Source organism: Myotis yumanensis, unplaced genomic scaffold (genome assembly GCF_028538775.1).
Source record: "Myotis yumanensis isolate MYYU_CA2020_CCGP unplaced genomic scaffold, mMyoYum1.0.hap1 SCAF_3, whole genome shotgun sequence".
Taxonomy (NCBI): Eukaryota; Metazoa; Chordata; class Mammalia; order Chiroptera; family Vespertilionidae; genus Myotis; species Myotis yumanensis.
In genome coordinates, this window is record NW_027223754.1 from 180,514,772 (window position 1) to 180,531,176 (window position 16,405).

The 16,405-nt window shown below is 37.3% G+C and overlaps 1 protein-coding gene across 4 annotated transcripts in view; it reads left to right on the plus strand.

Annotated features, from left to right (window-relative positions):
• The window catches only part of BCAT1 (branched chain amino acid transaminase 1), an 88,805-nt gene extending 73,637 nt beyond the window's left edge, over positions 1-15,168 (plus strand). For all 4 annotated transcript variants that reach the window (XM_070410546.1, XM_070410548.1, XM_070410545.1 and 1 more), the window contains 4 exons: positions 306-391; positions 3,046-3,186; positions 5,064-5,138; positions 14,114-15,168. In XM_070410546.1, the coding sequence (XP_070266647.1) occupies positions 306-391; positions 3,046-3,186; positions 5,064-5,138; positions 14,114-14,155 (344 nt within the window). In that variant the 3' untranslated portion in view covers positions 14,156-15,168. The remainder of the gene's footprint in view (positions 1-305; positions 392-3,045; positions 3,187-5,063; positions 5,139-14,113) is intronic.
• Positions 15,169-16,405: the final 1,237 nt, after the last annotated feature.

Genomic DNA, 16,405 nt, shown 5'->3' on the forward strand with positions numbered 1-16,405 from the left:
CCCAGTCATAAAATTATTTTCGTTGCTACTTCATAACTGTAATTTGCTACTGTTATGAATCGTAATGTAAATATCTGGTATGCAGGATGTATTTTCATTGTTACAAATTGAACATAATTAAAGCATAGTGATTAATCACAAAAACAATATGTAATTATATATGTGTTTTCCGATGGTCTTAGGCAACCCCAGTGAAAGGGTCGTTCAACCCCCAAAGGGGTCTCGACCCACAGGTTGAGAACCGCTGGTATAAGGCATGGCTAGTATAGTTAAAGTCTGAAAATATTCCAATTTCTAATTGACAGAAGAAGAACTGGCAACTCCTCCACTAGATGGCATCATTCTTCCGGGAGTGACAAGGCAGAGCATTCTGGACCTGGCACGCAAGTGGGTGGGTTTTTGACATGAGCAACTTTTCTCAGCATGAAACAAAAAGTTATCAAAATAAGCCCAGCTTCGTGTTGAAATAATATCCTGAAGTTGCAACCAATGTTATCTAATCTTTAATCTTAGCTTGAGTGAAAAGAACTCTTCTAAGAGAACTGTCTTGGCAAGACTATCAAGTGAGCATTGTTTATAGGGAGGGCAGAGAGAAACCAGTCTGTCAGGTTGTCCTGGTGAAGAAGTATTCCAGTACTAATCTCAAGTTCTATATCAGGTGTCTCCCACCAGCTCACCTGGTTTATAATTTGTGTGCTTCCATTTAGCCAGTCCTTAACTTTTCACGTCTAAGTCTATTGTTTCCACATGGCAATGATTTGTAGTTCTCCTCTTCCTCTGTTTATTCCAGCATAGCCATGCTTATCATAGAAATTAAAGAATTCTACTGGCATAAGCGTTTACTAACATAACATTATTAGTTTGGCTGCCTTTCCCTCCCCTCCTTCATGCTCCCTGTCCTTCCAAATGCTCATACATGCTGACTTTAAAATCAAAACACTCACGCAAGTGTAAAATTATTTTCAGTAGACTTTCTGATTCACGTGACACAGGCAAGCATGTTAAACTATTTAGTATTGGAAACGACATACTTAAGATGAATGTTGAATGAGTTGGTTATCTGGCAAAGGTTCTTGGGTGGAACTTTTGACCCATGTGTTAAACTGATGTCCAAGGGACATGAAAAGGCTGTGAGCATTCTGTGGTCAAACAGTACTAATAAGGCAAATGTTTAGGAACACACATTATCTAGGAGAGCACCAGTACATTTCCTCTGGAAAAAGACTTTGGAAATAGAGGAAATGGGCCTTGTCTACTTCGGGGTTTTGTAGAATTATTTATAGCACAGCTGCCACATGCTGGCTGGCACATTGGGCATGGCATTTACAAACTGTTTGTATAATTTCAAACAGCTTGCCCTGTCCTAAATATGTTTGCAGTTGCAAAGATGTATTTTCCAAGCTCAGTAATTTTTGTTTTATTAGAGAAAAAATTCAACCACGTACAGAAGGGTTGATGACAAGTTGCAAGTGGAAATGCTTTCCCACACTAATGATTTGCTAGCATGAAAATAGGTTATTATGGAGGAAGTTTTTTCTTGACTCCTTAGCTGTAATTTATTTTAAAAGCTATTCTAAAACAGTGAGACATAAATGCCAAGAGCCATGTGGGGGGTTACCATTACTTGCCAGACAGGGGAAATTGTCCAAAGATAAGTAAGGGTGAGCAGAGTAAAAACAATTCTGTTTATTTACAAGATTTTTTTTTTCCTTTTCCAAAACACAGAGCTCAGCTTGTTTTCAGTTAACTTGGCTGATTTTCTGGAATTTATTTACCTTTGAACAACATAATTGCAATTACAGACTGAGATAAATTGAAACTTGCAAAAAGCCATATTTCTATCACAGGCATATTTTCCTACCCTTCCAAATATATGCTTACAGCATGATGCATTCTTCTAATGTTTTGAATCTTGCCAAGAGCTGTGATTTCCATTTTTATCTATTGTAGATTTGCAGGTTTTAAAAAATACTCTCATTTTATTTTTAAAAAATCTGTCCATTTTTTGTTGTCCTTAATTCAAATAGCCTGTTGACAAACTTTGAGCTTTAACCACTAACATAAAAGAATGTGAATTAAACAGATGAAAGAATGTGTATTAAATAGTTTAACCAGATAGCTTTAAAAAATCAGAATTTTTTTGTTTGTTTTTATTTCCTATTCTGGATCAAATAAAATGTTCCAATAGTTCAGCAGAAGTTGATGAGGTTATATCGATAATTCTGTGATGAAAGTCTAACATGATTCTAAGAGTAAGGAAGAGGATTACTGCGGTAAAGTCAACTGAATCAGTGAGTTTAATTTCGGAAGAAAAAATATACAATGCAATTTCTCAAATAAAGTCCAAATATACTTTCACTGTTTTAAAGTAATGAAATCTTCCAGATGTTTAAACTCGGTCTATGTTTTTACTCCATAAAAGACACAATAGAAAAAGGACCAAATTTGGAGGGAGTTGGATTGAACCTGAATTCAGGTCCACTTCCTGCCGTTTACTATCTGTGCGGCCTTAGGGGGAGTCACTCAACTTCCTTGAACCTTTATTTCTTCATCTGTACAACGGGGATGATAATACCCACCTTAAAAATCAGAGAAGTTGGCATGCAATGGATGCTCAATAAATGGTAGCTATAATCATTAATGTTATGATAATGTATTCTCTTTTATAGTAAATAGCACTTAAGACCCTGTCAACTTAGAGTACACGTTAAGTAGCACCAGTGTACATCAACCTGTTTGGCTCTAGCCATGACAACAAATAAAAGGCCCCCACCCCCCAAAAAAAAAAAGCACACATGTCTTAAAAATACACCGTGCATTTTATGCTGATAATATTATATTTTGTATCCTGATCCTCTCATTTAGAGAGCCTGTGACCTTGGAGTAGTAGGTGCTTAACACCTCACTGTGTTTCACCAGTCAGATGGTGCTTTCTACAGCTTTCCCCTCTAAGAATGTAAAATAGAAAGGTAGTACTGCAGGGCATTTCCCCCCATGCCTTTTCCTTAAAAATATGTATCACTTTATTTTTGATATTGCGAACAGGGTGAATTTAAGGTGTCGGAGAGGTACCTCACCATGGGTGATTTGACAACAGCCTTGGAGCAGAACCGAGTGAAGGAGGTGTTTGGCTCTGGCACCGCCTGCATTGTTTGCCCGGTTTCTGATATCCTGTACAAGGGCGAGGTAAGACAGCCCGCTATTTCTAAGCACCTGCCTATACTTTAATTTTTAAAGTCTAAACAAATTACTAGTTGGACCCAGAATGCAAAGGTTTTTTTTGTTTGTTTGGTTTTTTTTTTTTGGTAGCTTGGCATTCCATTAACTGGGGTGGATTGTCCTCATGAATCTGTATTAGCAAATTACTTACTCTTACCTTTTCAGTGAGTTTGTGTAAGCTTCAACAAGGTGGGAGGTCAGTTTTGTCCTTGAACAAGGATATCTGCCTTTTGTCAATTTCAGGTTTTGAGATGTGTCACTAGATTTCCACTCATTACTTTCTACTGGCTTTGTACGGAAGGTTCTACAGGTAGTTAGATTTTGATTTCTGGTTGCCAAAAGTAGTTCCAAACTCCTGAAGTAGGAATGGCTAGTAGTTATGGGAAATGCATTTGAACAATCAATTCCTGCATTTATTACTCTTAATATTATTGATGTTGTTTTTATTTAGACCACTTTACAACAATTTTTTTTTTATTTGGCAAATCTGGTACATTTACTAAAATCTTCCAGAAAAAAATTCAAGCATTTAGTTGGAAAAAATTTTCTCCTCCCAGTAAACCCGTCTGATTTTATATGTGCTGTAATTCCATTTTTGGGTCAGTTTTTTTTGCTTTCCCCTTTATAACAAAGATCCAATACTTATGATTAACATCAACACCTAACTTTGTAACTTAAAGTCATTTGAGTATTATTCTTAAAATGTGAGATGGCTTAAATCACTTATATTAAATATAAATTCTATTGAAATTTAATATTCAACACCATAATATTTTTTTCTCAGCTGGCAGATTTTTTTTCTCTTTTTTTTTCTCTGCTGATTTTAATGGTGGCTGCTTCATTGCTTGAGAATTTTAAACTTGCTTTTAGGGAATGGTTCCTGACCTAATTCCATCTACAGACTTTCAAGAGAGAAGAATGATTCTATTATCATTCAATGCTTGTACTGATTTTAAAGCTACTGTTTCATATTTTATTATGGTAGTATCTAGACATCGATTACTTTTTTAATGAACTGTGGTTGTCATTAGATCAGATATCTTTAAGTCCAATTATTATTTCACCTATAGATATAAGAAGTTTATAAAATTTAATATGTTTTTAATGGTCTTGTGTTAGAGGGCATTCAGAGCCAAAAGGTACATCTAATTATCCTATTATCCTAAAGGGCATAATAAGAAAGGTGAGAACATGGACTATATGCTAAAATCAGACTATCAAAGGCCTGCAAGCCAGCGAGGCATGAATGGACATGACTAAAATATGAATTAGGGTCTTTAAATCTTTTTCAGCCCTGAATTTAACCATGCGATCCAACATTATGGAGGCTGTGGTCCCTGGAAGTTTGGCTTGTAACAGATAAAGGGTTAGAAGCCCCTTTTGCAAAGGCATAGGCTTACTTTAATTTATGTCCCTAAATTATTTACTACAATGCAAAGTATCTTTGAGTTCTTATTTCTTGCTGAGAGGGTTAAATATGGAAGCCAACCATTTATCTTTGTTGATTTGACGAATGCTAGAAGAGGTCGGGTTCTCTGAAGTTTAACCACTGTTTTAGTCACCCATAGCTTCTCATTAGTTTCTCAAGTTATCTGGAAGACTGGCATATAAACAAGTTGTGCCCTAAAATCAGTTGGTAGGCAATGGACAACCTATCATTGGCTAGTTACTTTTTATTCAAATTTAGAATAGAAAATAGGCTTTGGAGCTAAAATAATCAGATTATAATAGAGCTATTTCTTATTTCCAGGAGGTGCCTTCATACAGTGGCATCACTGAGTGTCATACTTGTGGCACAGCATACATGAATATCCTCATTATCTCGTGTCTGGTTTTCTTTATAGACCCTACACATTCCATCTGTGGAGAATGGGACTAAGCTTGCAACCCGGATATTGGACAAATTGACTGATATTCAGGTAAGGGGTTCTTTGTCATTTTATTTTAATCAACACTTAGAATCAAATCATATTTCAATGGCAAGAAGAGAGTAAATACTGCCATTTGGGGTCAACAAATTAAATTTAAGGAAGATGTTCCTGATAGTATGTGTGGGCATAAGCAATACAGAAATGGGGAAGAAAAGACATATTTTTTAAAAAAGAAAGAAAATAATTGTTAGGGAATCTAAATTACTAAACATTAGAAAACATATAGAGAGAGCCCTGGCCGGGTGGCTTAATTAGTTGCAGCATTATCCTGATGCACCAGGGTTGTACCAAGGTTGTCCAGGGTTGGGGGTTTGATTCCCAGTCTTGGCACGTGCAAGAGGCAACCAATGGAGGCATGGGTAGGTGGAACAGCAAAATCAATATTTCTCTCTATTTCTCTCTCTCTCTAAAAAATTAATTTAAAAGTTAAAAAATATATAAATTTTGATAAATCTATAAATGTCATTAAAATGTATAACACTTTTATAAAAAAATCTTGAAAGTAGAAGAAAGCACAGGAGAAAATTAATATCACCTGTGATTCCAGCACTCAGTTATAACCACTGTTAATTTTTGATATCTCAACCTTTAATATTTTATAAGCATTTATATATTTTTAGAGAAATTTGTTTTCTAACAAAATGGAATTATACATAATTTCTATCTGCTTTCTTCATTTAATAAATCATTTGCTTTTTCATATCAAAATAACTTTAATTCCACATATGAAGTTAAATTGAATTCTATTATGCCTACGTACCATAAGTTTTAAAGAAAGCTATTATACATTGATTTTGTTAGCGCTTCTTTTACTATTATAAACAGTACATTTTTTATTATTTCCTTGGGATAAATTCCTGGAATTGGAATTGTTGGGTCAAAGAGTGTGCACACCTATTTTTTTTTTTTTATATGCTACCTTTGTTGCGCCTTTTTTTTTTTTTTCAACAATTCAGCATCTTACAAGGTACTTAAGCATCTTTCTAGGTAGGCATATCAAATACCAGGAAATACAAGACTGTTCTATAATTTGTAAATACTTCAAAAGTTATTCAAAGATTTTGTTGAACCCACGATTGCCAGTCAGTGAAAATAACCAAGGGGAACTGAGATACTGAAACATAAAATGAAATTTGATAGTTTGGGTGACATCAGGTGGTGCTGGGTCTTAAAACTAAGCAGAAATTCAGTTGGTTGGGAAGGCAGCAGATCCTGCAGAGCAACTGAGGTCCTCGGATAGTTATAAAAATGGTATTTTTGAATACCTAGCAACTTTTATGTAAAACTTATAGTATTTACAAAAGGAAAGAATAATAGTGGTTTTTTTAATCAATGAGCTATCTTAACTTCCACCCTTTAACAAACATTTTCTATAGGAATTTTCTGCAAATTAAATAAAGGAATATCTTAATATTGAAGACATAAAATCTATTCAGAGTTGTTTTCTACATTTGTACATAGAAACAATTAGAAGTAATTGGAAGAAATTTAATGAAACTTTATGGGTGTTTATATTTTGGTGTCCCCCCCAAATATATGCACACTTTAACAGTTGATAGCTCAATTTTGAAAATAAAATGTATTTTAATAAACACTGCTTTTATACTTACTCAAAGTATATGTATACATTTTTGGGAGGACACACTATATTTTTTAGAGTTCTCTGAGTAAATCTGATGGGAGTAATGTTATTAGAGATTTGCTCAAATAAAAACTACAAACACAACTAAAATATATAATTTGCTAGATTATAAAAACCTTTATCCAAAACAGAAGTTGAGAGATTTTTAAGAGGAGAGGAAGTGCATTATAGTGATAAGAAACAAAAACTAATTTGGAAAACTTTCTTGAACAAATTGTACAGAAAGAATGTTATATTTCATAGCAGTTAATACATAATGAGATATCAGGGTTACCTCTTGGAGATTATATGACATAAGAAATTTTGAACTGACTTGATTTGGTTATAAAGGATGGAAAGGAAAAGTAGTCAGTTAGGCTGAGGAAAAAATCAGATTAAATTTGAATTGGAAGGAAGTTCTAAGTGGAGGTGTTCAACAAATATAATCATGAAGCTTTGGCTAAGGAAGGCGAAGAGCAGAAATGTGCATCATCATTGAGATGGTGGAAAAATAAGCATCAGAGCCCTAAAGTATGAGAAAAAGAGAAACCCAAAGACATAATTTTGGGACAAGATGGGAAGCCATTGCAAACATTCTCAGAAAAAGCATTTTTGAGAGTAAAATTATGGAATCCAAGAATGTAGATTACAGAGTGATATTTTCATTCATTCATTCATTCATTCATTCAACAAATATATATGTATTAAGCACAAACAGGGTGTTCAAGTGCTAGTGATAGTAGTTAAAAAAAGGGACAAATAGCCCTGACCGGTTTGGCTCAGTGGATAGAGCGTCAGCCTGCGGGCTGAAGGGTCCCAGGTTCAATTCCGGTCAAGGGCGTGTACCTTGGTTGCGGGCACATCCCCAGTGGGAGGTGTGCGGGAGACGGCTGATCGATGTTTCTCTCTCATCGATGTTTCTAGCTCTCTATCCCTCTCTCTTCCTCTCTGTAAAAAATCAACAAAATATATTTTTTTTAAAAAAAGGGACAAATAATTAGTGCAGTCAAAGCACACTGATATAGAAGGACAAAATTAATACTCAATTTTCATGTGACACAATGTAAAAAGGTTTAAAAATAGATAAAGATAGAGAGAACAGAGAAGAAACGTATTTTATTTTTACCTGTATTTTCTTATATACTTTAGTGCCTGTGGCTAAGAAGAAGTTAATAATTCTGCTGTTTACCCTAGGTAGTAATGCACTAGTGTAATGGATAATGGTAGTAACACTAAAAACTAATGATACATTCAGAGCTCAGACTGAACAAAGAGACAAAAGGAGACAGTTACAGAACACATGGGACAATACAAATGATTTTGAATTCAGTCACAAACCAAAAGCACCAACCCTGCTCCAAACGGTTAAGTAACAAAGGACCATCATGCGGAATCTGAGACCACATCTTTCCTCTTCAATTATTTTGTTTTCGGACACAAAACCCAAAGTTTCACAATGATTCTCTTGCAAGATGGCAAATTGGTGCTGTCAGCCCAGCTACCAGGTTGTCTGTTTCTTTCCAAGAGAAGTCATTTAAGTAACTATTGAGGGAAAAGCGTAGAATTGTGTCACGTTTCACATTTGACTCTCTGACATTACATGGAAACATGGACATTAACTACGAAAGGCTCTGATAAATTGAAGAAGAGTAGCAACAGCCAAAAAAGCCCTTCAGATTCTTTCCAAGGTAACTGGGGGTCAGGGGGAGAGGGGCGGGAATTCCTTATGAACTATAGATTTGACTGTCATTTAACCTGTGTATTTTTGTATATGAGTAAGAATCTCTGAAGCTAAATATTCATCCCATTTGGCTAATCATTCCGATAGTTTCCTGGGTCTTCGATCACACTACCAATACCTCTTTGGAGGGGAACATGTCAAATGGCAGTTTTTTTTTTCTTGTTTTCTATTTTTCTCTTTTTAAACAACAAAGAAAATCAATTCTGTGTTCACACTTAACCAAACTTAAACTTGGAGAGCATTCTCCATGTTGCCCGTGATCCCTTTTCCTCCCATTACTCTTGGCTACTCCAGTTACTCACCATCCTATTCACCTGCTCTGACCACTTGGGGTATTCTCTGTTTTCCAATATGCTCTGCTGTCTGCTGCTTCCTCCTGCCTCTGTACCTGCTCCAATGTGTCCATGTGGTAAGGTATTGGTTGTCCTTAAGACACATCTTCTTTAGGAAGCTTTGAAATCTCTCTTGAACAATGTTCCCTTCCCTCAGTACAAACATACATTCACCCACTTCAATGCTGCTTCTTTCTCCAGCTTCCTTATTACCCATGATTATTACATGATGGCCTTTAAATTATGAGCTGGGCTTGTTTGAATGTAGGGATTAATTATCTTTTTGTAATCCCAGTCATCAGCACAAACTCTAGGCCATAGTACATACTCAAGAATGTTTCCTGATTAAATGAGTAAAGGGATGAATGGTGAGGAATAGACCAAGCACATACCAAAGAGCAACAATGGGTTGGTCTTGTATATTAACACATTCTGAGAGGAGGTGGGAGGAGGTCTTGAATAATGCCAAATTATTCTTCAAAAGTTTTTCAGATAATCTGGTTTAGAATTTTTCAAAATGACATACACATCAAGACTGGTGTCGGAATTAGCTAAAAGCTGGAACCCAGGTCTTAACTATGAGGGGAGCATGTTTGAGTAATGGGCTGTGCTGCTTCTGAGGTTTCAGGAAGGGGGAAGTAGCGACTGCAAGACACAGTGCAATGCACAGATGATGTATCAGAGAAATGTGCATTTAAAACCTATGTCACCCCAATAAATTTAATTTGAAAAATTAACTTCAAGATAGTCTGTTTAGCCCTGGCCAGGTAGCTCAGGTGATTGGAGCATTGTCCTGTACACCAATAGGTTGTGGATTTGATTATCAGTTAAGGCACAACATACTTGGGTTTTGGGAGCCAGCTAATTGATGTTTCTCTCTCATATCAAAGTTTCACTCTTTCTCTCTCTCCCTTCCCCTCTTTCTAAAAATCAACAACAATAAAACAAACATAGCCTCTGGTGAGGATTATTAAAAAAAAGATAGTCTGTTTAAAAAATTAAAAGAAAAAAGAAAAGGCTGACAGAAAAATCTATTTTCTCACTAGAGGCTACAGCTTTGAAAGACCCTTTGCAGTTATGGAATTTTTCTTGTTTTCAGTGGAACAGCTTGATGTGGTTCAGTTGCATAAGAAGGTAGAGCTCCACCTTTTTTCCCTGTAGATGTCCTGAGCTGTCCTTCAGAGTGTGTGCATTCTAAGTGAACATTTCCTGGTTGCTTTAAGGATGCAGGCCTGTGACCAGCTTCTCAGCCACTCTTTGTTTCCTAATGTACACTTCTCCACATGCTATGGCATTACAGAACTTTGCAAGGCCATTGAATGGGATTTGAAGAAGAATGACAGATTGTTACCCGGTAGACAGCACTTACTATATTTTTACTAGAGGCCCAGTGATGAAAATTCTTTCACTGGAGGGGGTGGGTCCCTCAGCCCGGCCTGCTCACAGTCCGGGAGCCCTCAGGGGTGGGAGGCGACCCAGCCATCAGGGGAAGGCGATGCCCCCCTCACACCTCTGCTGCTGCCACTGCAAAGACTCGCAAGACTCGGCTGGCCCTGGTTACCTGAGTCTCGGGCGGCCGGGCAGTCACCATCCAAGGCTTGCCTGTGCCTTGGGCTGGCCCTGGGTGGCTGGGGCCTGAGGGTGGGTCCGGCCACACTGTGCACCTGCCATTCCCCTGGCAGGGCTGAAAGGACTGGGGGACTCCAGCGGGACTGAGGGGGATGGGTGCTGCTAGGTTTGTGATGGTGTGATGGTCAATTTGCATATTCCATCTTTATTAGATACATAGGTTATCCTTTTATGTTGCTAAGAATTAAGAACTTTTTCTGTTGAATATAAAAACATTTTAGCAAGGGCCCTGTAAAATTACTTGCCATTATACATTGATTATGAAGTAATGAACTTGACATTAGTCATGTTTTGGTTGAGGGTTCTAACTGGCATTCGTGAAATATGAAAATTCTGCACATCACACAGATAGTTTTCCACATTGGCTCAAAGTACCATCCCACAGCGTCAATGTGATCTGTTGTGTTGCTTTAGCCCCATCTTTGATTCCGATGAACAAAATTTAATAAATGTGACTTACAGAAGGCCTGCCCAGTGCTGAAGGGGTGGGCCTGCTGCTGTGGTTTGTAATGATACTGACAATGGTATAAGGACAGCCTAGCCCAGGCAGGCACGTGTTCTCTTTCCCCTCCTCCTCAGGACACCTACTCTTGGGGAAAACATATAATTTGTTATCTCTGCTAAAATCTGCCATCTCTACTTTGAATTATTTTCCCTTGCAAAGTTAAATTGAATTATCCATCATGCACATGAAAAGTTTGATTGCTAACTGCCTAAGTCTAGCATTATGAATTATCCATATTATCCTATCTCTGGGATACATCTCAGAATGCTATGATTTTACATAAGAGCATGAATTGCAGGATGAGAGGGGTAAAACTTAATACATATTATGCAGGTTCACAGAGCAATATGGCCTATGACTATTATTGTAACCAAAATTGATTTTCCAATCGTTCTAAAACTAAAACAACTAATTGAACACAAATTTACTTTAACTGATGAGATTGAAGGTGAAATTATAGTGGTCATGAATCATAGTTCTACAGATCTGCTAAAATGTCAATATGTTGACATCCAAGTGTTATTAATGGGAAAGGTGTCTAATGTATTAATGGGAATACAAATAAGAAAAATAAAACATATATTTTGCTCTTACCTTACATCATGTTGACACCGTACATAAATCAGACAGAATCTGGGAATGTTTTATCCAACATTCTCCATGAATCAAGAGTCAATAGTGGAGGCCACACTCTTTAGGTATCCATTTCTGATGTGGATTAAGCAGGTCACATACAGTCAATCACTGGGCTTCCTTCACTCTCCTTTTCATGTAAACCAGAAGGTTGTAGGTAGGCCCTTTCTTGGCTCCCAGTAATTTTTCCGATTCGGTAGTTTCTGCTCACTGACATCTTGAACATAGCACATGGACAATGTGACGTAGGAGAACTGAACTTGCGATTACAAGTTTCTTAGAGCCTCAGTGTCCTCATATATACAATGAGAAGCTTGGTTTATGAGTTCACAGTTGATTTTTAAGCAGCAGTGCCTTCTGCAAAAGGAATCTTTCCTTGAATCCCAGTATACAAAACCAGTCAAAGTGGAATTATTATTCTGAAGTGAAGAAGTAAAAACCAGAGCCCCACTTATTGGGGTCATCCAAATAAGAGGATTATTAAGGTTCTTTCCAATTCAGAGTTTTCAGATGTTTTGTATTAATTTCAGCCGAGTGAGATTAGGACTACAGAACCAATTCATGTGAAAAGGGGGCATCCTCTGATGTAGGCAAATGCCTAGTGGCAGACTTCATGGCATGCTACTTGGGTAGGGAGGGTCAGTTCCAGGTCTCCACGCATGACTATGTGAACATGTGCAAGGAAATCCAGATGGTGGTCAAGAATCTGGTCTTTGGTGTGAAAGAGACCTTGGCTGGAGTTTGGACTCTCTTATTTACGAACCACATCCTTAAGAAACTTATTTAATCTCCCTGATATTCAGTTTCTCATTCATAAAATGGGATTGACAATGGCACCTTCTATCTGGGGTTACTGTGGGAATAACTGAGGTAATAAGCCTGTAAGGCTCTTGGCACGGGTACTGGCATGCAGTCCTTGCTCAAAGTGTGAATGAACGCTCATTTAAACACATGTTTGTTGAACAAATGAATGAACACATGAATATGGAATTGGCTTCCTGTCTCTGACATCTGGAATATTTTAATCTTTCATTTAATTCCATTTCAAATATGAAAATTTAGGTCTGCAAAAGCTAACTTGCTGATGCAGGTAATCTAATTGTGATTATGATGCAGATCCATGATTTTCGAAGGGATGATAACATAACACAAACAACTTTCACTTAGAAAACAAAGTCATTGTTCAGACCCACTGGGCTTGTCAATATAATATTTTTGTCCGTGAACATAAAAGGCTCTGGAGAAGGGGGAAGGGGGATGCTAGAGCAGTCCTTCTCAAACCATAGCTCCCATCAGAATCACCCAGAGTGCTTGCTGAAACACAGGTTGCTGGGACACACCTGCCCAGTTTCTGATTCAGGAAGTCTGAGATTTTGCATTTCTAACATGCTGCCAGGTGACACTGATGTACTCATCTGGGAAATACACTGAGTGGCCAGATTATTATGATTACCTGATGTTTGTAAGCAAATTAGCTATAATTTCACGCTGAAGTTGCTAGAGGGCCAGATCATTATAAACATCTGAATAGCACAACATACCTAAGTATCGTTGCTGATCAAGTTCATCCTATCATGTTGATGGCGTATCCCAATGGAGATGGCTTCTTCCAACAAGACCATGCACCATGCCACGGTGCTCGTATTGTGCAGGAGTGGTTTTAAGAACATGAGGGAGACTTTACCTTGCTTAGGTGGCTCTCACAATCACCAGATCTCAATCCAATTGAGCATTTGTGGGACAAAGTTAAAAGCCATCAGGCAGCTGGTTCCACAACCATCAAATCTCACAGAACTGGACAGCGCTATTCATCAGGCCTGGTGTCAGATTCCTCGCATCACCTTTCAACATCTCGTGGAATCAATGCCAAGAAGAATCGCCACAGTATTGAAGGCAAAAGGTGGCCCAACAAAGTACTGATGGGGTGGTCATAATAATCTGGCCACTCAGTGTATACTCAGAGTAAAGATGACAGAGTTAAACCCAGTTATGCCATTTGGAGAGCAGAAGCTAACTGGTAATGAAACAGCATGCACGTGAGCATAGAAAGGACCTATATCAACTGTAAATTTGAGTTCAACAACAATTATAAGATTTGTGATTCCAGATATTTGGTTGTTTCTGTCTAATCTTATTTTTTAAATATATTTTTATTGATTTCAGAGAGGAAGGGAGAGGGAGAGAGAGAGAGAAACATCAATGATGAGAGAATCATTGATTGGCTGCCTCCTACATACTCCCTTTTAGGGATCGAACCTGCAACCCGGGCATGTGCCCTTGACCAGAATTGAACCCAGGGCCCTTCCATTCACAGGCCAATGCTCTATCCACCGAGCCAAACCATCTAGGGTTGTCTAATCTTATTTTTCATGCGAATATATTTTTTATGTTCAAAACAGAAGCGAACCTTTTGTACAATGTTGTTTATTTTGAGTTTATTTATAAACTATTCCAGCATTGTTAGCTGATAAACTGAAACATGTTTTCTTGTTTTTGTTGCAGTACGGAAGAGAAGAGAGTGACTGGACAATCATCCTATCCTGAATAGAAAATACAGGATATTTTCTGTGTGCTAATGGGACAGACTGTTGTTCTTGAATTACGATAGGTTCTTTGGCTAGCTGTTTTTAGTTTTGCATAATGTAGTATATATTATCAGGGTTAGCAGGGTGATTGTTTCCTCATGCCAGAGAAAATGAATTGCAACCATCAAATGGTGTTTTGTAAACTTGGTAGTAGAAGCTTATCTCACCTTCCCTTAGAAAGATGGCAATGTAAGCCATATAGCATAGCATTCTCTCAATAATTTGGTGCCGCCCTTAGTATGTCACTCAGATACAATAATGTTTGTTTTTTCTTTAGCATAAGTTACATTCTGCTCCTCAACCAAATGACTTTTTGTGTGTGTGTTGGAAAACTGATCTGAGTAAATTTTATAGGTAACACTTCCTCTGACATGTTTTCATCCTCAGAAAGTGTTGTTGTTGTTTTTAATCAAAAACTTTGAAAAACTGAATTTCCTCATGTCTCATTTTTTTTTTGCAGGCCCCCAAGTTCATTTTAAGGTCAATGTCTTCCTTCTTCCTGGGGTTGCAGTCTGCTCTTAGCTCTCCTTGTGCGTCAGCTAGATTCGTGCACATTTCCACATTGTATTGTAATTGGCTGCTTGGTAGGCTCCACAACAACACTGAGGGCCTTGTGCCTTAGAGATCTTTGTATCCCCAATGCCTGGCACATAGTAGGTGCTCAGTAAATAATGAATAAATGAATATTTACCTTCTATAGAAGTGAACCTTCTTTGTTTCTATATTATGAAACCTCTTTATTAGAATGGTGATTGATCCTGATATTGTGTATTCTTACCTCTTATTGCCATTTGTTTTCCATGGACTGCTAAGTCATTAGAGATACTCAGAGGCACCGTTCCTTGGAGGAATTACTTCATGTGTAAAGACTGTCCTGGAATTGAAAGTATAATTCTACAGAGAAGTCATGATATCATTCCTACCAAATGGAAATGACAAATGTTATGTGTTAAATAAAAAATAAATCATCATAATGAGGTTTTTGTTTGTTTGTTTTTTTGTTTTTTAGTGGGAAGCAAAGAGAGGTATGCTCTGGTTTTTATACGTTTGGTTTTACAGTTGATCTTTTCGGTTGAATGGGAATTGGATGAGCACGTGGTTAGGGCACTGGGAGAGCAATTATAGATGATATTTTCCTCGTTTAGGAGCTCTGAGTTAAAATTGTATCCTGGTTATCTAGGGGAAAGTGAAAGTAAAATAGCAAACATTTACCCTTGGAAGGTCAGCTCTCAGACATTCTGATTTGGTTTCCTTCGGTACTAATAACTTTCATCTTGCTGATCATATTTTATTCTCTTTTCAAAGCAAGGGAAAATAACATTCTAAAAGTTTGATGCACTGAAAATTTTTCCTTAAGGCATTTAGCAGCACATAGCAAATGGGGCTTTGATTCTTTCCCAAGACTTTTGGCCACGGGGTCTTTTCAGATAGGAATGGTAAAATGAAAATTAGAGAAATCTAAGATGAAAAAGAATGGCAAAAATATCTTTTAGGGGGCTTTTAATTGTTGATCTGAAGTCTTGGGAGAGTGTTCTTTTCAGCCCTCAGGAGTTTTCTCTGTCCTCCACACTCCTTCCCCACATTGCACTCTAAGGGTATGTGTTCGCCTTGGCTAAATCCTGGGACCTCATTTTTAACACAGTATTCTAGAAAAGACTTCCCGGTAATTTTAACCTGTCAAGTAGCACATACATGACCAGGCTCACATTCCTAAGAGAAATAGAAATCATTTGTTTGCTCTAAATGCTTTTTATACTTTGCATCCCTAAATTTAGTATGGCAAGGCATGTCCATTACAAAAGCTAGAGAACAATGTTTTGACATTACGTCTGTATGATTTCTTTTCTCAAAATGTAAGAGCATTTTAAGCCCTTCCCACCAGACTTGTGACATTTGAGAATACATATTTTTAAAAATACTGAAGGTCTCATCTAACAGAGAACACAATCTGCCATTCCTCTTTAAGTAATAAGACGAGAAATTGACCTTGATGCTAATTTGTGAAATAGATTTAAAGGGAACATCTCCACAGCCTTTTTCCTTGTGTACTATTTTATTTAATTGCAGTGGATTAATACAGCAAGAGTGGCACATTGTAACGAGGCAATTATCCATTCTTCGAGATTTAGTTATTGTAACACTAATTGATCATTTAAGGCATAAGATAGTCTAGCATAGGAACATGTAAGGCTAATCGCTCAAAAAGATC